This window comes from Sphaerodactylus townsendi, linkage group LG08 (genome assembly GCF_021028975.2).
Source record: "Sphaerodactylus townsendi isolate TG3544 linkage group LG08, MPM_Stown_v2.3, whole genome shotgun sequence".
Lineage (NCBI taxonomy): Eukaryota > Metazoa > Chordata > Lepidosauria > Squamata > Sphaerodactylidae > Sphaerodactylus > Sphaerodactylus townsendi.
The window spans coordinates 77,077,746-77,104,889 of record NC_059432.1 but is presented as its reverse complement, the minus strand read 5'-3'; the positions used below and the strand labels follow the sequence as shown (position 1 = coordinate 77,104,889).

The 27,144-nt window shown below is 40.4% G+C and overlaps 1 protein-coding gene across 2 annotated transcripts in view; it reads right to left on the bottom strand.

Annotated features, from left to right (window-relative positions):
• Nucleotides 1–27,144, bottom strand: part of PXYLP1 (2-phosphoxylose phosphatase 1) — a 74,969-nt gene that overhangs the window by 29,999 nt on the left and 17,826 nt on the right. For both annotated transcript variants that reach the window (XM_048506484.1, XM_048506485.1), the window contains exon 2: nt 13,168–13,299. In XM_048506484.1, the coding sequence (XP_048362441.1) occupies nt 13,168–13,246 (79 nt within the window). In that variant the 5' untranslated portion in view covers nt 13,247–13,299. The remainder of the gene's footprint in view (nt 1–13,167; nt 13,300–27,144) is intronic.

The window sequence follows — 27,144 nt, the reverse complement described above, 5'->3', positions numbered from 1 at the left end:
ACAGAGTAATTTGTAAAGTCAGAATAAAACAGGTCAGTGTGAAGATTTGTCACACAGCAGGTGATCTTTCCCTCTGTACTCTTATCTAGGACCTCAACTATATGGGCTCCAGCACCTCACTGTGGGAGAAGTTACTGTGGCACTTGTTTTCTCTAAGGTAGCTACAGCTGAAGTGATGCAATAGGCTGCATTCATATGAATCACACTGGATTGAAAATGAATGCTGGTTATTCCAAATGCAAAAATGCAGACACATTTATTCTGCTTAACCAATTTCCCTCTGCTAATGAAGCATATATACAGTGGTGGGATTCGGCAGGTTCACACCACTTTGGCAGAACCGGTTGTTAAAATGGTGCTTGAAAACAATCAGTTGTTAAATTATTTGAATCCCACCACCAGAACTGGTTGTTAAATTATTTGAATCCCACCACTGTGTAACATATTCATATTTATGCTTGATAGACAGACACACGAATATGCATATATATATATATGGATTTTTTAATTATTTTCACAATTACATATTAAAACTAAAACCATACATATAACTGTACGATGATCCACTCCCCCATCACTAAAAAAACTACTTACAGAAGAACACAGATAAAAACAAAACTACTTGATTCCTGCCCAGAACCTCTTACAGAATTAATCTTTAATATTGCTCTGTTACCATTGTATCAATACCATTAATTGGCATAAAAGGAAATAAACTATTCATTTTTCTATACTTTTCATATAAAGAACATACATAGTTTTAACTTATCTAACTTATTTCTTAGATTTAAAAGCAATTAACATATAAATTCTTCTTAAACATTTTGATACATTAGTTGAATACACAAGACCCTCTAGATAAATACATGAGACTGCCCTATGACTTCCTTATTTTTTAATATCATCTAGCACTCTACTAATTCAATGTCTAGCATTCTACTTAATTTTATGGATTTTTATCTACATTTCAACCATTTCATTAGATGTTTAAGTAAACTCTTTAATGTTTCTCTTTCAGAGCTCTTTGATATTTGTTGCAGAAGTGATCCTCTGTGTCTGGGCTTTGTATATGTGAAAAAATCCCCCCTCCCATCATTTCAACCACGTGAAACTAATTTGTTTCTTCTTCAGAGCGTCCACTAAAATGGTATAGTCCTTTCACACCTTCAGAACCCTCAAGGAAATTTATTTCATGATTATAATGTTTTTGTCATCCATCCTAAACTTAGACTTTCAAATGAGCCTCCATAATTTGATCTACAGTATCTTTTGCATAGAAGACAACAATATTTCTATGCATACCCTGTGATTTTGGATTCTTGAGGTTCCCTCTGAATATCTTTTCAATTTTTTTCAGGCATCTCTTCTTGTATCATCACAAAATTAGCCAGAGCAAAGGGAAGCTTTTTAAGATCAAAGGGTTGTGTTCTTCTGCAACTTTTCTCAATCTAAGAAACTGATCTGATATTCAAATGAAAGAATGGCTTGTTCATGTTCTTTAGATTTGCTTTGAACTGAGGCTCCTTCCGCACATGCAGAATAATGCACTTTCAACCCACTTTCAATGCACTTTGCAGTTGTATTTTACTGTGCGAAATAGCAAAATCCACTTGCAAACAATTGTGAAAGTGGATTGAAAGTGCATTTATTCTGCATGTGTGGAAGGGACCGAGTCAACTTTTTAAAAAGTCCTTAAGTTGTTCCTTTACTGCCTTTAGGTCCTCCTCCAACAGTGCAATTTCCTAAAATCATTCTTGACTTCTTTAATATCTAATAGTTTGGCCACTGTTGCTGGTATGTTTTGAACACTTTTTTAATAGAGTGCGCTTCCAGTTGCAGACTTTTTAGATTTGTATTCATAGTTCTAACATTGGCAGATTCCACACGGGCCCAGGGAGTGGTGGGGCAATGGTGTATATGACACTGGCGCAGCCCTGGGGCCCTTTGGGTAGCCCAAGCGCTGCTGCAGCTCACAGAAGTGCCTCTACATGGAGGTGCGCCACTTTTTTAAAAAAAAAATTACCTGCCAGAGGTCAGAGGACAGGAGGTGTGTCCCCTCAGCCCAACTGAGCAAAACAGGGAAGAGGAGGTTATATATTGCCGAAGGCTTTCACGGCCGGATTCAACTGGTTGTGGTGGGTTTTCCAGGCTGTGTGGCTGTGGTCTGGTGGATCTTGTTCCTAACATTTTGTCTACATCTGTGGCTGGCATCTTCAGAGGTGTATCATAGAGGGCAGTCTGTTACACACTGTATCTAGTGAGAAGGGAATGTTTTAGTGGGGAACCAATCAGTAAGTGTTTGGGTGGAACTTGCTATGCAAAGGTGTGGTTGATAGTATAGTATTGCAGGTGCGGTTTTTCAGTCCAGGGAGTGATTCACATTTGCATTCCCTGCAGGCATGATTCACATTTGCATTCAGTCCAGGGAGTGATTCACATTTGCATTCCCAGCAGCAGCAGCAGTAATGGTGAATGCAAATCCTGTGTTTGGGTGGAGTCCATTGTCCTTGAATTTAGCATGCCCTTGGGGTTTGCTTTTGGTGTTTTTAAGTACTGGTAGCCGAACTTTGATAATTTTCAGAGTCTCTTCTTTCCTGTGGAAGTTATCTTGTGTGCGTGTGTGTGTGTGTGTGTGTTGTGATGGGAAAATAAGTTAAGCTAAAGTTAGGAAGACTATAAAACCTCTAACATTTTGTAAAAGCAAAAAAAGGAAAAACCCTATGACAATTTAATAGAATAAAGAGAATGATCTAACCGTAGACTTCTAGAAACACCTGAAATAACAACCAAATGAAAGGCTATGGGTTACGAAAGAGACACAGAATGTAATAATTTACTTCAAAGAGTACTTATTCTTGGCTATAGCTTTATAACCATATAACATTTAATTGAGGGGAGGACAGTCTACATAGAGCACTCTTGCACAATTTAGAGAAAGCTGGAGTTATCTGAATAAATGAGAAAGTATACTAACTCTCCCAATCTGTCCCTTTCTGTAACTGTCCCTTTCTATCAACTGTTTTCTACCAGCAGCCAAAAATTTTGCTTTGTTTGGCATTCCATCACAGATTCCCACTGGTGCTTCCTCCTGCTGATGTGTTTATTTATCAATTCCATTTTCTTTTTAAGTATTAGTGTTTTTTAATCTTACATACACACACAGAGGATTAGGCCCTGGTCATTTTCAATAAGCGCTCCAAACCATGGTTTCAAATCAGTTAGCTACCAACTCAAGTTGTTTAAGCAAATCAGGAAAGGGGCAGGGGACTGATGGTGAAGGAGGAACAACCTAACTTGAATATATCCCCAATTCAACTCCAAACCAAGAATTGGATGATCTGTAATGTCACATCTGAATTGAGCCTTCATTTCTTTAGAGAGAAGTGCAAACCTAAGCGAGTTAAACCCTTTTAAACTAATTGAATACAGTGTATTTAGAAGGCTGTGACTCTACCTAGTATGTTAACCACCAGTCATTCTGTAGATGTTTCCTCAAAGCCACATTTTTAATGTCTGGACATCTCTCACAATGAGTCACCTTTGAATATTATAAAAAATAGTTCCTGTAACAGTTATTTAAAAACTATTATGTGCAGCTTTTGTGGCAGGAAACCTAGTTCTCTTGCCTTTTATATACAACATCAAAGGCTTATTTCTTAGCTTAAACAGTTCCCTTTTGGGCACAGAAGGCATAAACATCAACTGCAACTGCATGATAATATTATGCACTTTCATGAAAATTTAGTCTTTAAGTGCCTCCATACCTTTTTCTTTTGAAAATGTCTACATAATCTTTATTACATTTGTAAATAATAGAAGCAGGTACTGTCAACAATGTTTCAACCAACCCACAGATCTGTAGGTAACCTAGAATACCAATCGAGCTTCAGATATATATACAAGTTTTGCTGCTTACTGCAGTGCCTGGAAAATCGTCGGTAACCACATCTATACTTGGAATGATCCCCTGGATATGTAATCCACATCTGAATGGAAAGGAATCTGCTAAGTACTATTATGGCAGAAATTAAAAAAAACACGAATTTCCCTAGGGTCAGCCAAATTTTGGAATTCTGACACAAAACAATTTTCAGTGCACAAGATCCTATTTATTACTGCAATATAATCACTAATTTTACAGAATGACCAGTGGCTAATTCTATGCTTTGATGAAACATCTGCTTGTTTACATTCAGCTTCTGTGCTTTTTCCTTGCTGGCTTAAACTAAGAGATGGAAAGCAGACAGCATCAGATATTCATGAAGCAATGGGAGAGGAGGGAAAACTGAAGCATGAATGCAGGAAGAGAGACACAGATATAGACTCAAACACTGTTTCACATCCAGAGTCTGGGTGCCTGGCAACAGACAGATTAGAACAGGAGCCAAGTGAGTCCATTAAAGCTGGTACAGCAATAGCAAGAACATCTCTGACTATGGGGCAGAGGGAACTGCGTGGATAATACAGAAGAAAAAATCCTTTTACCTTTATGTGAATTAACAGTAGTAGCCAAGATGTGAAATCTGAATAAAACTGACCTATCTAAAAACCATCCAACTAACATTTGGATACCAAAGATTTTTAAAACTGTTGTTTGAATCCCTATCTACTTTAGGGTAGAGTTACAGCTTACGTTGAGGCAAACTTGCAGTAGCCATCCTTTTTATCTCATAAGTTCAATGAAGGGCAGGCACATGCAGAAGAGAATGTGGAAGTAGGAAGGGGGTTCGGCTCTTTCATGTATTTACTTCATGTAAGTAACATGAAGTTCTGTAAGTATAAAGCAATAACCTGCACAGCAGGTGGATGAGACCTGCTCTCTTCCTACCTCCTGCACCAATTACTACAACATCGATAAACATATGGATCTGAAGCATGGCTTCTGGTGGAACTGAGACCCTGCAAATATTTGGTGAGAATGAGGATCAGCAAGATTTGCCAAGTGATAAGCTCATCAGTTTAATTTCCACAGTTGTAGCAAGACCTCTAAATGCTTCAGCAAGACCTCTAAATAACTAATTCAAAACTCTTTAAATATTTGACATGGCCCACCCACCCAAGTGGAAGGAAGGAGGAAGGGGTGGCATGCAAGGGTGGGGTGGGGGCCCAGCATCTGGACCTGGCCTACCCACCCTAGCAGAGGGGGGGGAGGGGAGGGCTGGCATGCAAGGGAAGGGGAGGGAGGAGGAGGGGGTCTGGCATCTGGTCATCACCCACCCTAGAGGAGGGAACGGAGGGAGGGGAGGAGTGGCATGCAAGGAAGGGGAGGGAGGAGGAGGGGCCCCAGCATTTTTATTCCCTTGTCACTTTGAAAGTCATGGCTGAAAAGCAGGATTTAAATATTTCAAAACAAATACTGACAGAAACTTTTTAAAAGAAATCCTGGGATTGAAAAGCATGAGAGAATATGTAGTCAGGCAGTTCTGGTACAAAGAACATGAAAAGAGAATGAAAAGGCTCTGCAATCATCCTACCCCAAAAACTGAAAAATGACACATGAATAAAAATGGACTGGACAAGATTAATCTCAGACTCTCCCAAGCAGAAATTAACATTACAACATGCGACACAATCCGTACAAAAAAGCTACAGAAGCAAAGAACTGAAGGATGGTGCTGAAGGTACTCAATGGACAATAGAAAAGCATATGATAGAACATAAAGCAGTGATGGCGAACCTATGGCACGGGTGCCAGAGGTGGCACTCACAGCCCTCTCTGTGGGCACGCGCACACACAGTTCATCATGTGCGGGTGGGAATCACCCTCCCACACACACATCTAGGCTGGCCTGGGCCGCTGGGCTTGATTATTAGCATTAAACCTAATAACTAGTTTTGGGGAAGCAGTATAGGTAACCCTGTTAAGCGTTGTTAAATCCCACTGATTTCCCACTGAAGCACGATCCTTTACCTGGGAGTAAGCTCGGTTGCTGGCAATGGGGCTTGCTTCTGAGTAAACCCTTCTAGGGTCGTGATTCACCCATTCGAAGAGTTGCATGGTTGCTTCAAAGCAAAGCCAACAACTACCACCAAGCTTACTCCCGAGTAACGCACGCCTCTGAGCCAACCATTTTTTCTAAACTAAAACCTCAGTATTCAGGTTAAATTGCCACGTTGGCACTTTGCGATAAATAAGTGGGTTTTGGGTTGCAGTTTGGGCACTCGGTCTCAAAAAGGTTCGCCATCACTGACATAAAGCAACTGACATCCAAGTATCAAAGCAGATGAGGGGTGGGTGCCTTGCATATTACAGTTAAAGAGCTCACAAAGTCTTGTTTAGATGTCAGAAACTGAATTTTTTTTTGCTCGTCACCCGGGAGAGGGGGGTGGGTGGGGGGTGGAATAAACCTCTTTTAGCTTATTTGATCACATACCACTTCTCTGTATTTTGATGGTTTAGATAATCAAGCAGCGGAAACAAAACACTGATTTTGATAAAGAAAAGTGGTCTCCAAAGTGAGCTTGCTTACATGACTTGATGATTCATAATATTTCCATCATGTGCTTATGAATATAAAGGCAAGAAACACCAAATGTCCATTTTTCCCAGTATCAATTAAACATTTTTTTGTTATAACCTTTAAGGCTCAGAGTGGTCTGGGACCATAGTATCTGCGGAACCACATCACCCCATATTGCCCACACAGGAGGCTCAGGTCCTCCAATAAAAGTCTCCTGGCGGTCCCTGGCCCCAGGGTTGTCCGATTGACCTTGACCAGGGCTTTTTTGGCCCTGGCTCCAGCCTGGTGGAACTCTTTGTCAGATAGCACTGCAGGACATTAATCAGTTCCACAAGGCCTGCAAAACAGAGATGTTTCTACCAGGCTTTTAGTTGATGCCACTGTGCATCCACAACCTCATCTGTCGGCCTCCTTATCAAATGCATTACTCCCCTTGATTTAGCCTGTGCTTGAACAGCTCCGATGGAAAGTTTCTGTTTGAGATCGACTGGATTTTCTTCATAGGTTTAAGTTTATTGCTATCTTGTGTTTTAAATGATTGTGTACTTTATGTATTTCGAAAATTGTTTGTAAATATGTTGCATACCACCCTGAGTCCAACTTTGGTCAGGGGGGGGTGGAATATAAATTGAATAAAATAAAATGTTAAATAATTTGGTATAACATGAAAGCAACTATCATATCAAATGCACTGTATGTTGCACTGTTTACTAGAGTCTCTTAATTCTCTACTTAAATACAGAGCATGTGTTTTTACTTAGTAACATTAATCTTTGCAATAGCATCCAATGCGTAACCCAATAGCAGCAGAGACAATACCCACTAACGGAATTCTATCTCTGAAAAGGCTGTTTTCCTTTATCTACTATTCTAAAACAATAATTTGCAAACAATTTACAGTCTGGTTTATAATTTAACAGAATATTCCAATAGCCTATCAAAACTATTTAAAAAATCTACCCATATTGCATTCTTTTACCTCTACCGCTTTCAAGAAATTGAGGCAGGTGTGACTTGCACAGCTGCAATATGGAAATCAAAGGAGTCTTGAGACTTACACAAATTAGGCCCAGTTATATTAAGAGACGTAATGAATTTCATCATACAGTTTACACAGCAAACATATGCAAATTATAACACTTACCTTAAAATTGGCATACTTTTTAAAAATAAGAACATTACCTTGTAGCTACAGACCATTAGACAGTCATAGCAGCATAAAAAGTCATATTATACGTGTGAAATAATTACTACACAGTACTTATTATTATTATTTATTTATTTAATTTAATATACCGCCACATCTAAGTGTGTATATATATATATAAACACACACTTATATATATACACTTATATATATACACACTTTATGTATGTATGTATGTATGTATGTATGTATGTATGTATGTGTATGTGTATATGTATATACACATACACACACACACACACTTATATATATATACACACTTATATATATATACATATATATATACTTATACTTATACATATATATACACACACACACACATCCCTGCCTTGCAGCTGCGTAGCCACACAGGGTCACAGTGACGTCTCACGGCATCACGAGACGTCAGCATGAAGGTCCATACCAGCCTGCCTGCGTAACTATGCAGCGAGGAAGTAAGGACCAAACCCCCATCCCCCAATTCGTGCCTCTGTGCAAAGGCGCAACAGCAACCCACGTTGTTTCTGTGGACTCCAGTCGCTGCTTGCACAGAGGCATGCGAATGGGAAAACAGGAGAATGGGTTACTTTAGCCTGACTGCAACCTGCTCTACCTGTGCTGTGCGGAAGGGGTCTTGGTGTAACTATAGTTTGCTTCCAAGTTGAAGATTGAATTCAATTTCTAATTTTGACTCACAGTAATTATCTTGATGCTGGAAACCATGGTTTAATATTATAATTGAAGAGAGAGCAAGGGACCTTGTGAACTCAATCAAGGGCAGGTAAATAGTGTGGAACAGTATAGATTCCTTAGATAATTGGTATTGTACCATGGGATCTGGAGCACTGCTTGCTCCTTGCAGTGGCTTGCATCCTATGGTAAATCTGCACTAATGGAAGGCATTTCTGTTGGTGGAACAAAACTCTTACCTCCCTCTGCAGTAAAAAATGCTTCCTAGAATGCTGCTCCTCGGGTTTAAGGACCCTAAGGAGAATAGCACAAAGGGTAAACTGGAGGATTTTGGTAGGAGGGAGTGTTGGTGAAAATCATTTCCCCTTCTATTAGAATAAATCTATGGTGGGACCTGAGCCAGTAACTGCACATTCTGTAGACATATGAGCATAATGGATTTGTATTTCAATATTTATAATTTGTTGAAATCAGTTGGATAGATCATTTTAAATTGGATTGCTTTGGCTTTAACTTAGTTCTGGATAAGACAGGCTGGTATTAAGAAAACATTTATAAGTTCATAACACACACAAAAGCTTTCTCAGTGGTTTTTGAATTCTGACATCTGAAAATTAATGACTCCTTGGATTTGTGAGATCTAATGTTTTAAAGAAAGAGCTAAAGGATTTGGAGTCAGATACATTTTTACCAACAAAGCATTTTCTGTTAAACTGAAATCAGCTGAGCCATAAAATAGGGTGAAATATTCATCTGAATACATGATGAACCTCAGTTGATACAATGTTGCATTTTCAAGTTCAAAAAATAGTTGGGATTAGTCTGTAATTTTTTAAAAAGAGCTCTTGTAAATACTTTTCATTTGTATTATGTTTATTTCAATGTCTCGCAAGGGAAGATTCCATGGTGACTTGCACAATGTAGAACCAATTAAAAACACATAAAAAAGCAAACAGTTAAGACAGAACAAAATAATAAATATAGACACCACCAGAATCAAAATGAACAGCAGCAAATAGAAAATGGCACTAATGCAACAAAATAAACAAATAGCCTGAGTGAGCAGGAAACTTCTTACCTGATGTTTGGAACATAAATAATTCAGTGCAAACAATTATGGTCTGGGGTTTCTGAAAATCAGGTGACACAGCAGGTAACCCTAACCTTGTGGTGGCGAACCTTTGGCACTCCAGTTGTTATGGACCACAATTCCCATCAGCCCCTTCCAGCATGGCCAATTGGGGCTGATGGGAGGTTATGATCCATAACTGTCTGGAGATATAAGGACTATACCACTATTTCTTTCACTTCTTGTACCTATGGGGTGGGATGCACAAAATGCTTTTGCAAAGATTTTAATTGGTCAGCTTATTCATATGTGGAATGTAGTTCTTTAAGGACATGGCCGCAAACCATTCAGGGTTTAATAGTAATAACTAGCACTTTGAATTTTGTGTGGAAGTTAATGGGCAACAGTGTATCTCTTTCAATACAGGCAAATAATGTTGATTAGGACACAGATGTCTTTGATCAGATCATGCTTTGCAAGAAAATGCCGAAGCACACCAACCAAAATTTGGTTGATAGCATCATGTGCCATGAAAAAGAACTGGGTGTTCGTCTATAATGACAGATCTAGAACCTTCTCTTTAAAGGGAAGTTCAGCTATGTCCAGAAAAGGCTGACTTGTTAATATCTGACTAACAGTATTGTTGGTCAATGGCACCTCAGTTGTATCTGGACTAAATTTATTTTATTTTTGAAGCTACACCTAGAAAAAAAGAGACTTTTTACACATGAGTAACATTACAACAGGCATGGGGGTGCCATGGGGTTCAGTTCTTAGCCTGATACTTTCCAATATTTTTATAGGATGAGAGTGTGGAGGAACAACTCATTATGTTTGCAGATTATATCAAATCGAGGGGAGCAGTGAACACACCAGAAGATAGAGATAGAATTCAGTGAGATCTGAACACACTGGAAAAATGGGAGGATGTGAACAAGATTCAATTTAACAAGGACAAGTGTGAAGTTGTACATCTGGGTTAACAAAAATGAGAAACACGCATACTGGATGAGGGATACGCTTCTGGATAGCAGTGTGTATAAACAAGATCTTGGGGTACAGGTAGACTGTAAGCTAAGCATGAGCAGCCACTATGATGCAGTGGCAAAAAAAGACTCATGTGACCTTGGTGAGTATCAACTGAGGCATAACATCCTTATAACAAGATGTCATAGTTCCACTGTACGCTGCATTGGTCAGTTCACATCTGGAGTATTATGTGCAGTTCGGAGGCCTCACTTCCAATAGGATGTAGATAGAATGAAGTGGATGCAGAGGAAAACAACAATGATAATCAGGGACCTGGAGACCAAGCCCCACAAGGAGAGGTTGCGGGACTTGGGAATGTTCTCTTTTGCAAAGAGGAGGTTGAGGGGGGCCTGATTGCTCTCTTTAAGTATTTTAAAAGCTGTCACTTAAAAGAAGCCAAGGAGTTGTTCCTGTAGGCAGAAGAGAATAGGACTCGCAATAATGGGTATAAATTAGAGGCGGAAAGGTACTGGCTGAATGTTAGGGAAAAAATCAAAGTGAGAGTAGTTTAACAGTGGAATTGGCTGCCTAGAAAGGTGGGGATCTCCCTTTCACTGAGGCAGCAACTGGACAAACACTTGTCAGAGATGCTCTAGGCTGATCCTGGGGGGTTGAACTCAGTGGTCTGTATGGCCCTTCCATCTCGGATTCTATTATATTTCTTCCATAATTCCCTTTGGGTTATTTTCATATCATCTCTACTAGTGATGCTTCAACAAGCAGGTGGTGCTTCAAAGCAGTAGTGCAGTTAGACTAATCTGACCTAAATGGTCTGATGCCCTGTTTCCCATCTAACCAGCCAAATTAAATTGAACTATCATCTCCTCTCGGCCTCCTGAGTGGGGTGGTGGGAGGTGAGGGAATGAGCTGGGATAGATCCATCTAAGTCGCCATCTATTTTTCTATAGTTTATTATACTGTAATTTTGCAAGGTGTTTGTATTTTTAATGCTCTGTTTTTAATGTTTTAGTGTGTTTTAATCCTGTTGTAACCCGCCCTGAGCCTTTCGGTGAAAGGGCGGGATAAAAATATGATTGATTGCTTGATAGATATGTAGTAACACATAATTCAAATGCAAGCCTACAGCTTGCCTGAGCCCTCCATTACAATAATTTACAGAATAGAAAAATTAGGACTCTTAATAACTGATGTGATTTTGTTAAAACTGGACAACCAGACTGATAGTTTCAGAGAAACAACATGTTCAGGGTTTAACTGAACTCTGAGAAAAGCCTTATGACAGCAAAGTTACCCCAGAGTTAAACATGTTTCTTTTAGACCACACTTGGTCAGCTGAGACCAGCATGGGATCACTCAAGTCTCCTAATGGATACAATGAAGGAAAAACAACCCTGGACAGTGAGGTAGCATCACTGTATGTATAAAGGCAGATTATTTATAGGTTTCAATATAGCTAGGTATAATAAAAGCTTTGTTTCAGGGACTCATGAAAAATAGGTTAATCAAAGCATGCTGGTTAATCAAATGTGTCAGATTCTGAAGCTCCCACTCTCTATCCAGAGGAATCTATCCAGAGGAATCTACAGAAGCCAAACCGAATGTTGAGGACACAATGGTTACAGCCCCCACGCCTGGCAGGACCCTTTCACCCAAGCCATGGAACTACCCTACACAGTAGGCATGCAAATGGTGAGTGCCCTGGAGCCCTCTGGCAGAATAGGCTCCCAAAAGCTCAAGGTAGGTTGAGCGGCAAGGAGGAAATGAAGGGTGGCATTAGAGCTGGCAGCTCCAGCTGCCAGAAATCTAGCAATGGCCAGAGGCATCAAGCTAGCTGGCTGGTGAAGCAGGAGTGATGTGTGTATATTCCTGAAGATAGTAAGGTAGCTGAGGACAAGGAGTTTGCCTCTGGGCAATGGCAGTTAATAGAGCATTATGGATACACTTTTCCTATATCTGTGTTTTTACATTTACTGTTATTCCTGTCTGAAAAAATACACTGCTACTGGAGAAAATGTGCAAATTCTATATTTTCTTAGTTTAAATTTCTTAGAAGTAAAGAATAATATTTATAGAATGGTTATTCATTCAGAACATAAACAGATGTTCTCGAACTATTTTAAAGATTCCACTGCAGAGCTTTCATTATACCATATCACACTGTAGTGCATGGGATGTATGAAGAGAGGATATTTCTAATCAATTACAATTTTTTCAAGAATTGAACTTTATTTATTATTAAGACTTTAAAATCAAGCAAACAAAAAGAGAGAGAAATACAAAAAGTACACATAACAAGGGGAAGGGAGGGATCCCAATTTGGTCTACACCAAATATAAGCACATATAAAAGTAATTTCTAGTTAAAATTGTAAAATTAATTTGTAATTACAATTACTACCCTGTCAATCCACAATCTAGCTTGCAGACAGAACAGATAGTTGGTCAGTTATCCTTTTTGCATATCACTATCATTGCACTTGATAGCAGGATATAATTTTAAAGCTAATAAAGAAACTTTTATGAAATTAAGCAAGTCTTGGTCTGGTCAGTACCTCCTAGGAACACCACGCACATGACTTTCAGTTCAACAGAAGGTAGATAGAATATAAAATTAATAAATAAGTAATTAGGTTGGTTGAAGTTTGCTGTTATGACTACAAAGGTTGGAGCCAAACACAAATCAAGCTAATTAATAGCAAACTTGTCAATTGCAAAAACAGAGGCTTTAAATTCTCACAAAGGATATTTTTTAAAAGAATGAGATATACTTACAGAATTGTAGGCTAAGGCTCAGAAAAGCTAATAAGGCTGCCAAGGCCAACAACAACAGAAAACGATTTCGGAAAAACATTATTATTCTTTCTGTTACTTCTTCATGGTTTCACCTCCATAGTCAAATCTTTCCTGCCAACACAGAATGTAAAACATTCATCAGAGATGAACCTTAATATATCAAGCACCCTTCTAAAAAAAAACACAGCAAAACTCTATAGGATGGGCAGCATTATTTCAAGTGAAATACCAAATCAGAATATCCAGCAATGATAAGTCTATTTCAGAGAGCAAATCATATTCACTGTCTGGAACTGAGGACTACCATTCTAAAAAACTTGAAAATCTTGTAAATTAGGGCAAACCCTTACCAGTCTTAAAATTAGAAAACACAGTAAGGGAGAAATTCTCATGAAAGAAAGAAAGAAAGAAAGAAAGAAAGAAAGAAAGAAAGAAAGAAAGAAAGAAAGAAAGAAAGAAAGAAAGAAAGAAAGAAAGAAAGAAAGAAAGAAAGAAAGAAAGAAAGAAAGAAAGAAAGATGGCCACTAACCTGGATAGCTTTAAAAGGGGCTTGGACAGATTTATGGAGGAGAAGTCGATTTATGGCTACCAATCTTGATCCTCTTTGATCTGAGATTGCAAATGCCTTGTAGACCAGGTGATAAAGGAACAACAACCATGAAAGGCCATTAGTTCACATCCTACATGTGAGCTCCAAAGGCACCTGTTGGAGCCACTCTTGGTAACGAAGCTGGACTAGATGGACTTTTGGTCTGATCCAGCTAGAAACTGTTCTTATATTCTTATGTTCTTAAAAAAGAAAGAAAGAAAGAAAGAAAGAAAGAAAGAAAGAAAGAAAGAAAGAAAGAAAGAAAGAAAGAAAGAAAGAAAGAAAGAAAGAAAGAAAGAAAGAAAGAAAGAGCGAGCGTTTCAGAGGAATCGGCAATTCTTTTTTGTTGTTGTTGTTGTATAACTTTTAGAAAGGAGACCAGTTCCTAAAGAAAAAGGAAAAGGCAGACAGAAGCAATTATGTGGCAGGCCACCTTATAAAAACAAGCTGGGAAGCAGCAGTTTTATTTCTGTCCCATTCACCTTCCCATATTTTTGGCTGTAAAAGAAACAAACATCCTAATTATTGTGCACAACTAACCTGTGTACAAATTTAAGACAACCTCCTTTTTTTGAAACCACTTGTAGCTAGTCTTCCTTTAAGGTCATCAGGCATATTAACAGTGAAATCCTCAGAGGGGAGGTAGTTGTACTGTGATTCATAACAGTGTACCCATATCACCTCCAAAGAGGCTTGCTGTGCCCTGGCCAGCAAGGCAACAGGGATGCTCCCCCAACCCTCATGGAACTGCTCTATGTAGCTCCATTGGCTGCAACTACCTTCAGCTTAAGTCTGCACTAGTAAATGAAGGCATTACCGGATCGAAAAGGCTCAGGAAGCTGACTAAAGCTGTCCCTGCCACAGGGAACACCCCCTTCAGCACTAGCTCCTGTACCAAAGTAGTGCTGGTGCTAAAGCCCAAGCATCACACTATCACACAGCTCCCCAACACCATTGTAAATGACTCTGCGCTGGTGCAAATGCCCCTTACCTGGTACAAGTAGCATTTACATTGGTGCAAATGGCATGTATGCCAGTGCTGGAGTCACCCGCCTCCTAAGGAGTTTCAGGTCACCCCCTTTCCCCACCCAGGAATGTACTGTAAGTTAGAATGCTATGCTAGATAAATCCAAAGTACCAAAACTATAAGTAAAAGTTATGTGAAAGTATGTTCGAAAAGGATGAAGGCTGGTTTTGCCCAATTAAGTGTTTAAATAGCATAAAATAGTAAAGCAAGGAAGAAATTGCATTTTGAATTAAAACTGTGACATGGTGACAAATAAAAGTAATTACACAATCTGTGATTGATTTGGTATTGCTCCCAATGAGCAGCTATGCTAAATAAAGGCGGCCAACGCAATTTGTTTTCAAATGTCACTTGGTATTAGTTTTCATGAGATCAGGTGCCAGTGATACCATAACGCGAAATAACTGCAGAATAATACCACAATAAAACACTATTTACATTCAAGAGACCAAAGTGACATAACGCCTGGGTGTTCAAATTGGCTCTTTCAAGCTTCCTTAATCTATTGCATGGGGTGGGGTGGGGGGGGAGATCTTCAGAGAAACTTAAATGCCAGGCAGACAAGATGTAGGGCCAGTGGAGATACAACATCACTTTCCCCCTATCTGTGTTTTAAGCAGGGGCATAACGAGGCAAACTGTAGCCCTGGGCAAAACCTGAGTTGGATGCCCCCCCCCCGCCCCGGGCGGCCACTCCACCACAACCAAACTTTTTTTTGCACCAGGACATTGGTGCCTGCAGGGGGTGCATTTTTAGACATATCAGCACCAACATTTCAGGATATCATATGGAGACTGTCGTTATGCTACCCCCCAGGTTTGGTGAGGTTTGGTTCAAGGAGTCCAAAGTTATGGACTCCCAAAGGGGGTGTCCCATCCCCCATTGTTTCCAATGGGAGCTAATAGGAGATGGCGGCTATAGTTTTGATGGTCCATAACTTTGGCCCCCCTGAACCAAACTGCACCAAACCTGGGGGCATATCATCAGGGCAGTCTCCTGATGAGACCCTGAAAGTTTTGAGACTGTGCCTTTAGAAATGTGCCCCCCCCAGTCTGCAACCCCCATTGACAGCAATACAGACAACTCAATGCAGAACAAAGATTCTTGGGCAAATTTCTGGGATGTTCCTGCAGGGGGCACATTTTTGGATGTTTCGGCACCAAAATTTCAGGGTATCATCTGGAAACTGTCCTTATGGAACCCCCCAAGTTTGGTGCAGTTTGGTTTAGGGGATCCAAAGTTATGGACCCTCAAAGGGGGTGCCTCATCCCCCATTCTTTGCTAAGGAGATGGGGGCTACCCTTTTGAGGGTCCATAACTTTGGACCCCCTGAACCAAACTGCACCAAACTTGGGGGTCCCATCAGGACAGTCTCCAGATGATATCCTAAAATTTTGGTGCTGATATGTCCAAAAATGCACCCCCTGCAGGCTGCTAGCCTAAAAACTGCTAGCCTAAAAACTGCAGACCCTGCAGGCCAAAAATGGAAAACCACTAAAAATACCCAAAAATGAACCCTGCATTTTGATGCCCCCCACAAGGTGGTGCCCTGGGCAGATGTTCACCTTGCCCAATGGGCATTACACCCCTGGTTTTAAGGATTGCTATCATGTTGTCAGATCTTAGAAGCTAAGCAGGGTCAGCCCTTATTAATACTTGGATGGGAAAATGGCAAACCACTTCTGAACATCTCATCTTGAAAAGAGCATGGGGTCAGAATAAGTTAGCTTCATCACGTGACAAATGTTTATGTTCTTATTCTCCAGCTCGTTCACTTCGAACCAGGGTTAAAAGCTAGTTACAAGTTTAAGTTAGGATGAATTAAAGTGTTGGTTCAAATGCAGCACAAGATCATGGTATTTTAATAATTAGTTTGTAAAACCAGTCATTCTGTGAAGGAGAGTAGTCCTCCCTCAGAATCTTCAACTCCTTTTGGTGCAGTTTTTGCTTAACCCCTGCCTCCATAACCAGAAAGAAAGTAAAGAGGCAATAGGAAACACAAGATTAAGCTAGGGTTTCATATTAATAAGTTCCATGACACCACTGTTTAGATAAACAGTAGATAGTAATCAGTAATAAGTAATCAGTAATAAATAGATAAGCCAGTTTCAGATCCCTAAGTCAGATTTAGACTAATTAGGACTAATAAAATTAGACTAATTAGGACTAATAAAAGGAAACACTTCTTCACGCAACATATGATTGGTGTTTGGAATATGCTGCCACAGGAGGTGGTGATGGCCACTAACCTGGATAGCTTTAAAAGGGGCTTGGACAGATTTATGGAGGAGAAGTCGATCTATGGCTACCAATCTTGATCCTCTTTGATCTGAGATTGCAAATGCCTTAACAGACAGCCGCAGAAGGCCATTGCTTTCACCTCCTGCATGTGAGCTCCCAAAGGCACCTGGTGGGCCACTGCGAGTAGCAGAGTGCTGGACTAGATGGACTCTGGTCTGATCCAGCAGGCTAGTTCTTATGTTCTTATATCCTGATTTGATATAGTTTGGCTAACCACAGTCAGAGAATGTCCTGCATTCAAATTATCAACTACAGTAAACCATGGTTCTGTGTTATATCTAAACCATGTCAATTTAATGTTAACCATGCACACAGAAGCCGTTACAGAACTTTTTGAGGAAAGGGAATGGCAGAACACTTCTCCACCAATCATTTCCAGCACATAGCCTCAAGGCTCATTTTTAGTCCCTTCAAATGGTCAAGAGAATGGGCAGCATTTTTTCTCTGCTAGCCCATAGAAAAATGTATCCATAGTAATGAACTTTCAATATTTGAAATATAATTCTAGAAATTAAACCTCGCTAAATCATAGGGCAAAAACTTGATGTTTATTTAATGTTTCTTCATTCATATTATGGGTTCAGAGTCCAGGTCACGCCTTTGCTGTGTTATCTCCCCCAACAGTTTTAAATATCCAAATGTCAATATTTATTTTTTGAACTGCACTCTCCCAGATCATGATTCAGAGCCATAATGACTAAAACTGATATCCATGGTTAGAACTGAAGATGCAAATTGCTGGACCCTAAAATACTTGTCTACAGTATTTGGGAAGTGGACAAAAGGAGGAAAGGTTGAAAAATGAAAACCATTCTCTTTATGGCAACAAAAAAGGTTTTAAAAGAACATTTGCATCAGTCTCCATATTTAAATGTTCTCTGTATCAGGCCTCTAACAAAACACAACTTGCAGAGGTGGGATCCAACCAGTTCTCACCACTTCTCTAGAAGTGGTTACTAATTTTTTCTGAGTGCCGAGAAGGAGTTACTAAAGCAACCTCCCTGCCCAATAGGAACTGGAGGTGCGTGTGTGCAGTGGCGCCACTGTTTGAATCCCACCACCATCGGAACCTGTTATTAAAATTTTTGGATCCCACCACTGACAACTTGTTTTTGTGAAATTGTGGAATCATGATAGAAAATCTGCTGAAGGATATATGGACAGAGGTTGAGGTGTATCACAAAAGCCAAAGGTATTTTTATGTTAAAATGCAGAATACAGTTTAATTTTTAATTTAAAAGTTATTTTAAGCTAGCAGATCATTCATACATTAATAGAACAATCTTATTTGTGAATTACAGGTACCAGTCAGGGACACAATTTGCTACTAACTTCTGGAGCACTATTACATTGTATTACCTCTAGAGCCAGTTGTTCTCAACAGAGCAATAACCATCAACAGTGAAATAACCATCACTATATGGTATATGATAGCAACAGTACAGAGTTGAGAATGGTGCAAGACCTAAAGAAAGAGGCAGCATAGGTAACATAAATAATGTTGGAGGAAAATAAAGAACTTACTAGTATCCTGTGGACAGAAAACAAGCCATTGGGGACGTCAGAACCAATAAATGTTTTTTTGTTGAATCTTTGCTCCCATCTAATCAAACTTTTTTAAAAAAGTATATTTTAAATTGAAGCAAAAGTTGCCTGTATAATCAGGGATGTTCCATATATTCTAACCCCATGTAGAGATAGACAGAACTCTCTTCTGTATTGTGTAACTCCACATAGCAATACAAAGACATGAAAGCCAGAATGATTCTGTCACGTGAACAGACTTCTTGAAAGCACCTTCCAGGACTATGCAGCTCAGCATGCATAATTCTCACAAAATTCAGTCAAAGTACTGGGTAAGTAGTCTTTAGACTTTAAGCACCAGTGTCTGGCCAGTTCCACAGGGAGCTGTATCACTACAATCAGCGCATTTTACCATCACTTTAGAAAGTCAGCCTCCTGTCTTGTGTATAGAGAGTAAACACATCATTACATTGAATCACTGCGACAGCTTAAATGAATTGATTAAAATGTCTTGTCTCCATAATAATCAATAGCACTCTTCAAAGTCTGTCTCTATGAAATTACTGTACTTATCTGGTGTGGGAGATCAGAATGATGCAAACTGCCACGATATGAGTGAGTGAAACAGCAGACAGGAACAGTCACCTTTGTAAGAGGGAAAGCACAGCTCTCAACAAAAGCAGAGATAAAAGCAGAGCCTTGTGACCACATCACCCAATGCAGACAGCACAAAGGCATAACTTTACCCCGTCTTCCCCTACAACACATACTCCAGAACAGCTCTGGACTGTGACAGCAATTGCTCCTTCTCTCACTGAAGCACCCCAAGAGAGCAATAGCAGACTTGAAGTCGAGAGGTCCCTGGTGCCTTTCAAGACTTCAGCTGCATAAATGCCATTCTTATATTGAAACCAAACAAAGAAAAATTCTATGGATGCTGCCACAGCTTTAGTATCCACATAGAAAAGTTAGAAACATCCATGGATTAGTTAGCATTTAGCTGCCCACAAACATATATGAAATAAATGGGGCTGGAATTAGGTCAGCTGTGTTGTTACAAAACACAGTTCTGCTGCACGTCCTGAAATGGAAGCAAAAGATAAGAGGCTCCTAGCAAGTGCATGAATAGTATATTCATAGTGCAATTTCTGTAAAAAGATAATGAAAAAATACAAAGAGTCAATTATCAATAGAAGTGTACTGCTTTTCCAGCTGGGCTGTATGCACCATTATGTACCTATCTATTGTTCAAGAAATTGCTTTTACTGAAATTCAAGTGCCCTTATGCAAAATTGTTTTTTATGAAAATCTTTTATGGAGAGTTTCAAATGAAGGCTATGAAAAATGCACATGAAATCCATCACCAGCCTTCGCCATCCTTTCTACCAAACAATCAAATGCTTGCTCTTTCTTCTGGCTTCCTTCCTATTGTATTCAAACACACCCCACCATTTCTCCTGCTCAAAAAAGGCATGCCTTGACCCGTCCTCTCTTCCCAATTACTCATCCCAATCACCATGCAATTTCCCATCTACCTCTATCCTCAAACTTCTAAAACTTCTAATGGTTTGTCTCCATTATCTTTACTATTACTTCACCATATCGTCAGCAAGTGTTGTTGTTTTTTTCCCCTTTATGGTACTCATTTTTCTTTTTTCGAGTATCTTTGTCATATTTTACGTTTGTCAACAAAACTGAATTTTTTAAAAAGGCTCTCAGAAAGAGCCATTTATTTCCACTTGCCATTTCTTTCCACTTTCCTTGTGTGGGAAACTGTTGTCAAAGGATCGAAAGTGTATGGTAGGGAAACACATGTATCCAAATAAAGTAGACTAGATTATAGGGTGTAAAATCCAAAAACTAAATTGCTGGCTTTTAACACAGTCAACATCTCAGGTTTTGGGGAAAGAATTGGCTACTGCAATTCTGAAGAAAAGACATGCTTTAAACTCTGTCTTTGGAACTTGAAGCATTTAGTGTTTGTGAATTCATATCCTTGAGGAAGTATTGTCATGAACCATTCTGTACAAAAAATAAATTTATTATGAATCATAATTCTCTTTTAAGAAATAAATTTAAAGGTTCTTTTTGTAACACAAACCAAGAATTAATGATAGAAACAGACTGGGATGGAAAAATTGGACCTAGATAAGAGCTCTGATCACCCTGACCACACCCTAAAGGAGAAAGAATGTGAAAGTAAGACTGGTCCAGATACCTCCATTCCTGCACCTTGTTCCATCCCCATGGAGTCAGGGTGCCTTAGGGAGAATGTACAGCCACAGAGTGGCCCCCAGGAAGCGATCCTCTGGCCAACAGCCCACCAAGACATAATGGCAAATCCACCCCTAGTTAATAAGAAGACTGATTGCTGAAATGACATTTCTTTGAGGCAATGTTGTTTCATTTCTGAAGGAACCTGGCCCACACCCGCCCCTAAATCAGCACACAGGGGACACATTCTGAAGAAAAATCTGAGAAGTTAAACAAGGTTTGAATCCCCCCCCCCAAAAAAAAATTAAAAAGTGTTTTCTGCACAAGTGCAGAGAATGAATGCACTTACCTCAGGTTGTCATCAGCCATGCTGGACTCAATGGGGGCATTGCACATGTACCCAGAACAGTTCAGGGAAGCTGTTAAGAGGGAGAATGTGGGGGGAAGACTTGGTGCACCTGCCCGTATTGGTCTGGGCAAGCTGCTGAAACTGACGAAGGCATGAGAAGGGCCAGCACACCATTGAGAAAGACAGAAGGGGAAGAGTCGTGGCATGCCATTGAGAGGGAGGGGGAAGCCTTGGCATGCTGTGGAAAGAGAGCGGGAGCCTCTACCCACCTATCTCCACAAGTTTCTTGTGGATCTCCATTTGTTAGTATCCAATGATGAATGTGCAAGGTGCTGAACAAGATTTTGTGCAAACAGTACTGCACGAAACCCATTCACTTTTTTGCTTGTGTATGGCTCAGCTGGATCTAAGCATTGTAGTGCAATCCTGCCAGGGATGTAGGTATAGATTTTTTATTGGGGGGGGGTTCAGGGGGTGGGGCCAGGACCCCACCCGCCTCTGGGTTCATGGCCACACCACCCCATAGGCATCCACCCCATAGAATCTACCCCACCCCATCTCCAAGGCCAGGGACAGCAGACCGCCCCGCCCTCCCTCACCCTCCACACTAGCTGGGTTCCCAGCCAGCAGCCCCTTCCGCCCTCCCCTCTGGGCAGAGGCATAGCTAGGGAAAATGGAGGCCAGTGCAAAATCTGAGTTTTGCGCCACCCCCCGCCCCATGGGCACCCGCTGTGATGCTGGAATCCACCCCAAACAGCATCACTTTCAACGGTGTTTAAACTAGAGAACCCAAATGGTGTTTAAACTATAGAGCCCAAATTCTCCTTTTAAATCCACCTTAAAGGGAGAATCTGGGGTCCCCAGTTAAAACAACATTGAAAGTGATGCTGTTTTGCGGTGGATTCTACCCCACCCTGAAACAGAATCACTTTCAATGTTTAAACTGGGGACCTCAGATTCTCCCTTTAAGACCATGCCGAAGGGGGTGGATTTAAAAGGAGAATCTGGGGGAATTTGGAGGTGCCTGCTGTCAGGAGCACAATTGTTAAGCTAGCAGGACCAAACTTTCAGGGTATCTTTAGGAGACACTCCTAATGATACCACCAAGGTTTTGTGAAGTTTGGTTCAGGGGGTCCAAAGTTATGGACCATCAAAGGTGTAGCCCCATCTTCTATTAGCTACCATTGGCAACAATGGGGGCACCCCCTTTGGGAGTCCATAGCTCTGGACCCCCAGGACCAAACTTCACAAAACCTGAGTGGTATCAGTAAGAGACTCTCCTGATGGTACCTCCCAGGTTTGGTGAAGTTTGCTTCAGGGGGTCTAAAGATATGGCACTCAAAAATGTAGATCCCATCTTCTATTAGCTCCCATTGGAAACAATGAGAGATGGGGGCACCCACTTTAGGAGCTATTACTTTGGACCCCCTGAACCAAACCTCACCAAACCTAGGTAGTACCATCAGGAGAGTCTCCCAACAAATCCCTGACATTTTGGTGTTGCTAGCCTAAAAAATGCACCCCCTGCAGGCCAAAAACCAAAAAACATTAAGAAATTCAAAAAATATACAAACGGGGTGCGGAGCTTCGGACATGCAATGGGGGGGTTGAACCCGAGAAAAAAAACCCTTACCTATGTCCTTGAATCCTGCACACAGTTACACCCTTCTAAGTCCACTGACTTCAAGGACTGCTGTGCGAATCCTTTTTAGCAGCAGGTATTATTATGCGGGAGAGGGGGGCTGAGTTTCAAATTAATTGGAGGGAAAGGGGTTATCTTAAGTTTCAGTGTAACTGAAAATGCTTCCTTCCTACCTGTCCACAGAATTCAAGTCAGTTAGTAGGATCACAGATTCTGCACACACACACCCCCTCAGGTGTGCCACATCCTTCCTCATTTCCTACCCAAACATCCTGAGGAAGCCTTGTTCTTCTGCCCCCCCAGGTGTGCCACATCCCCCCCTCATTTCCTACCCAAACATCCTGAGGAAGCCTTGTTCTTCAGCTCAACTGAAGGTCTAATAATGTTCTTCTCCATTGCATTCTGCCATGTCCAACTCAGTTTTTTGAGGAACTGGAAAGTTTCGAACTGAGGGCTTACTGAAGTCATGTAATTTGAAATATTCATGCTTTATCTAATTATGTTTACTTTTAAATAATGTGCTATAATAGTGTTTCTTATGATTAATTGATCTTTGTTTTACGGAATACTAAACTGAAAACACAAACATGTCAGTGATTGTGACTGGGTGTTATTGTGCACACTAGAAGACCTCTTGAAGATACGAGATAGAATTTTTTCCAGTTTGCAGGGAATTCAAAAGGACACAGTGTATTTGACTGCCTTCCCCACCTCAGCCTATTGACAGTGGAAACTTGGTTACTGTTCCAGATAACCACTGGCCAAGATACTGAAGCCATTCATAGACTAGCCACCAAGACTCCAGAATCATCCCACAATCTTCTGAAAAGAAAGGCTGTCCCAAACATAAAGTAATTTTCCCAAGAAATCTGTGGCAGCACCCAGCTGGATTTGCCAGATTCCCCCAGTTCCTGGAAAGGAGGAGAGTTCAAACCACACAGGGACTTGAGACATCAAGATGTATAAGATCAGCAAAGGCTAAGGGGGGGCAGAATCACCTTTACCAACAATCGGAATTCTCCAATTCATATTGTATCAGCTGCATCTAAACCTAGACTAGTGTGGAGGAAAATCCTGCTTGGTCAGAATAGATTTGAATGGAGGACTGATCACCCTTTAGCTCATTTGCACTGGCCCTAGGCTTATTTTGACCTTTGCTTCTTCAACCCTTTTAAACTCTTTTCCTTCCACTAAGGCCAGTGTATCATTTGTATACTTACAAGCCTGCTGTGCAAAATGCTTGTAAGTCATACACTATGAAATCATTTCTGTAATGTCAAAAGTGTGTGCTAGACCAAACTCTGATACATTGGCCATGGAACCAGGATTTTTTTGCATAACTTTAGATCTTTTGCATGTATTATCTCATATGTAAAATTGCAGGTAGTTCTAAAAGCAATCTTTTCATTGCTGTCTATCAACTATATTCATGCCGAAATACTCATTTCTTCTCCTTGGCCTCCTATTTTTTGCTACTTAGAAGTTAAAATAAGATGCATTTTACTGACACAGTTTTAGAATTCACTGACAAGTGAAATCCTTTGAAATTATCAAAGCCAGTTTCATAGTATATCGTGAAAATCAAAAGCAGTTCTAATCTCTGCACATTAATGATCCAGAATCCATAAAAAGCTGTTTTCCTAGTGCCACAGTAAAGCTCATTTACTTTAAATACCTATTCTTTCCAAGATTTTTGCTCACTAAACAAAATGAAACAGCCTTAGTGAGTCCTTTGAAGTCAACACCTCATCAGTATGACAGGCAACTAACCTGTGGACAACCAAGATGATTTGGAGACTGGAGCACCTTCCCTATGAAGAGTCTGGGACTTTTAAGTTTATAAAAGGGAAGTCTAAGGAGGAACATGATAGAGGGTTATAAAATTATGCATGGGGTAGAGATAATTGACAGGGAACTTTTTTTCCACTCTCAAAAAACAGCAGAAATCAAGGGGATCCAGTGAAGCTGATGGACAGTAGATTCAGGATGGACAAAAGGAAATCCTTTACACAGCAAGTGATTAAAATGTGGAATTCACTGCCAGAGGATGTAGTGATGGCCACAGGCACAGACAGCTTTAAAAGGGGATTAGATAGATTTATGGAAGATAGATCTACCAATGGCTACTAGCCATGGTGATTTAAGGAAGCCTCCACATTCAGAGGCAATCAACTTCTAAATCCCAGTGCTAGGAGGCAACATTACGGGAAGGACGTGATCCCTATGTCATGTTGTGGGACCTTCAGCTTACCTGGTTGGCTACTGCGTGGCACAGGATGCTGGACTAGGTAGACCACTGATATGATCCAGCACAGCTCTTCTTCTGTTTGTATGTGTATTTGAGCAAAGTAGCAGAAGAGACAGCAAAGCTAACAGGTCAAGAACAGGAGGGATTAAATTTGAATTGCCAGTTTCCCATCATCCTTAAGGCCAAGCATAGCAAAGGTCTGCCCTGTTTGTGGCCACTCTATTATGACTGCATGTACCTCCTGGCAACCAACAGGGGTGGGAGTGGGGAATTTGACAGGAGTGAAGGGAGGGCTATGCCAGCATTGTGATGACGCAACAACAAACATAACATCTAAATATGGAATTATGTCTTATATCTTTAAAACATTTCTTTATTAAATACAGAATGTGGATATTCATTCGCTGTACCTTGATTGTAATTTAGAGCCAGATAAACAGCAGTTTAATAAGACTCATGGGTTGCTGCCTTGCTAGAACTGCCTTAGGGAAATATGATTTTGTTATAAATAGAAGTCTTCCTGTAGCATAAATGTCTAGACAAAATATCTCACTTACTGGATGACAACAAAATTTAAAAAAAGTTAAAGCACTCCCAACTCATTAACTGCATCAAATTAAATATGCCAATGGTCCATGCGTTAGCAGTCAGATCCTCCTCCTGATAATGATTTCTTGGGGGCAAGGGGGGCCTGTAAGACTAGCACTGCTTCCGAAAATAGATTTTCCTCAGAGATTGGGAGCCATTTTGTTTCAAGCCTGGGCAGCAAGTGTTTGCCAGCTGATTGACTCGTTAGCCTAAAGGTGAGCCCGGCTTAACAATGGGACCAGCTAGATCCCACTGTTGTCACTTTAGGAGTGATTTAATCAGAGCTTCAAGCAGGCCATTACCACCCTAAGTGCACTCATCCCTCTAATCAACTGGCACTTAAGGAAACAGTTCCGGCATTCTCTTGGAACCACACCCTGCCAACCCAAAGCTTAACAAACCATTAAGCTTCTCTTACCCTTTTTTGTCAAAACCTCAGAAAAGCAATAAATTCTTTGTTTTCTGGTTTCTCTGCCTCAAGACTCATTTTACGGTATAAAACAGTTCTTTGGTCCCATTATGTGTGTATGTTCTTGGATCCATCATACAACCAGATTCTGTTCTGTGGGCTTCCCCTCACTTCCTGGGATGTGGGTCGTTTGTTTCTTCAGCTCTGCTTTTGTGGATATTGTCTTCAGGACTGGTGAATATCACCCCATCTCCTAATGCTATTCCCGCTCTTTATTATTACCTTAGTTTGTTCTTGTATGCATTTATGTGTACCAGCCACTCTGTCCATCTTTTTCTCCAATAAAGTTTTTCTGGTTAAACAGCAACCTGTTTTATTTAAAGAAGTTTATCTAAATGCTGGTACAGTCCCCTAAACATGGTCTTTTGATCTTGGTTACCACCTCTCGAACAGTCTTGCTCAGTCTGCAAGCTACTTCTGCTAACTCTCAAGGAGACTACCTATGTTCCACAGGAAACAAGGCCCATGAAAAGCCCTTGTACAACAATTTGCTAAGGAAAACACAGCGGGGTACTACATCTCCCTGGCTCATTTTAATCCTCAGTGAAATTTGCACTATATGAGACTGAGGTCGTCTTCAGCTTTTTTCCCCAGTAACTTTACAGAACAAACAGGAATTGTTAAGGCTGATTTAAGGAATGCTGCTAGGAAAGGAGAAGGCTAACCCTACAGTGAGACATCTACTGCTGACAGATTTATCAACCTCAAGGTGGTGCCTGCTGTTCTCCCAGAATTACAACTGACCTCCAGACCTCAGTGATCTGTCCCCGAGGAGCAAATGGTACCTTCAGGTCAGTTGTGATGCCATAAAATCTGCCCTATGACATTCCTTCCTTCTCCAAACTGTGTCTTCCCCAGAGAACACCCCCAAGTCTCCTGGAATACTGACACTGGCAACCTATTTGCTGAAGTGGCTTGATAACTATTTGGGAGACAGAATAAGTTCATTATAGCTCCAATGTTCTTATTTTTAAAAGGTGACATTTTAATTTAGAACTGAATTTA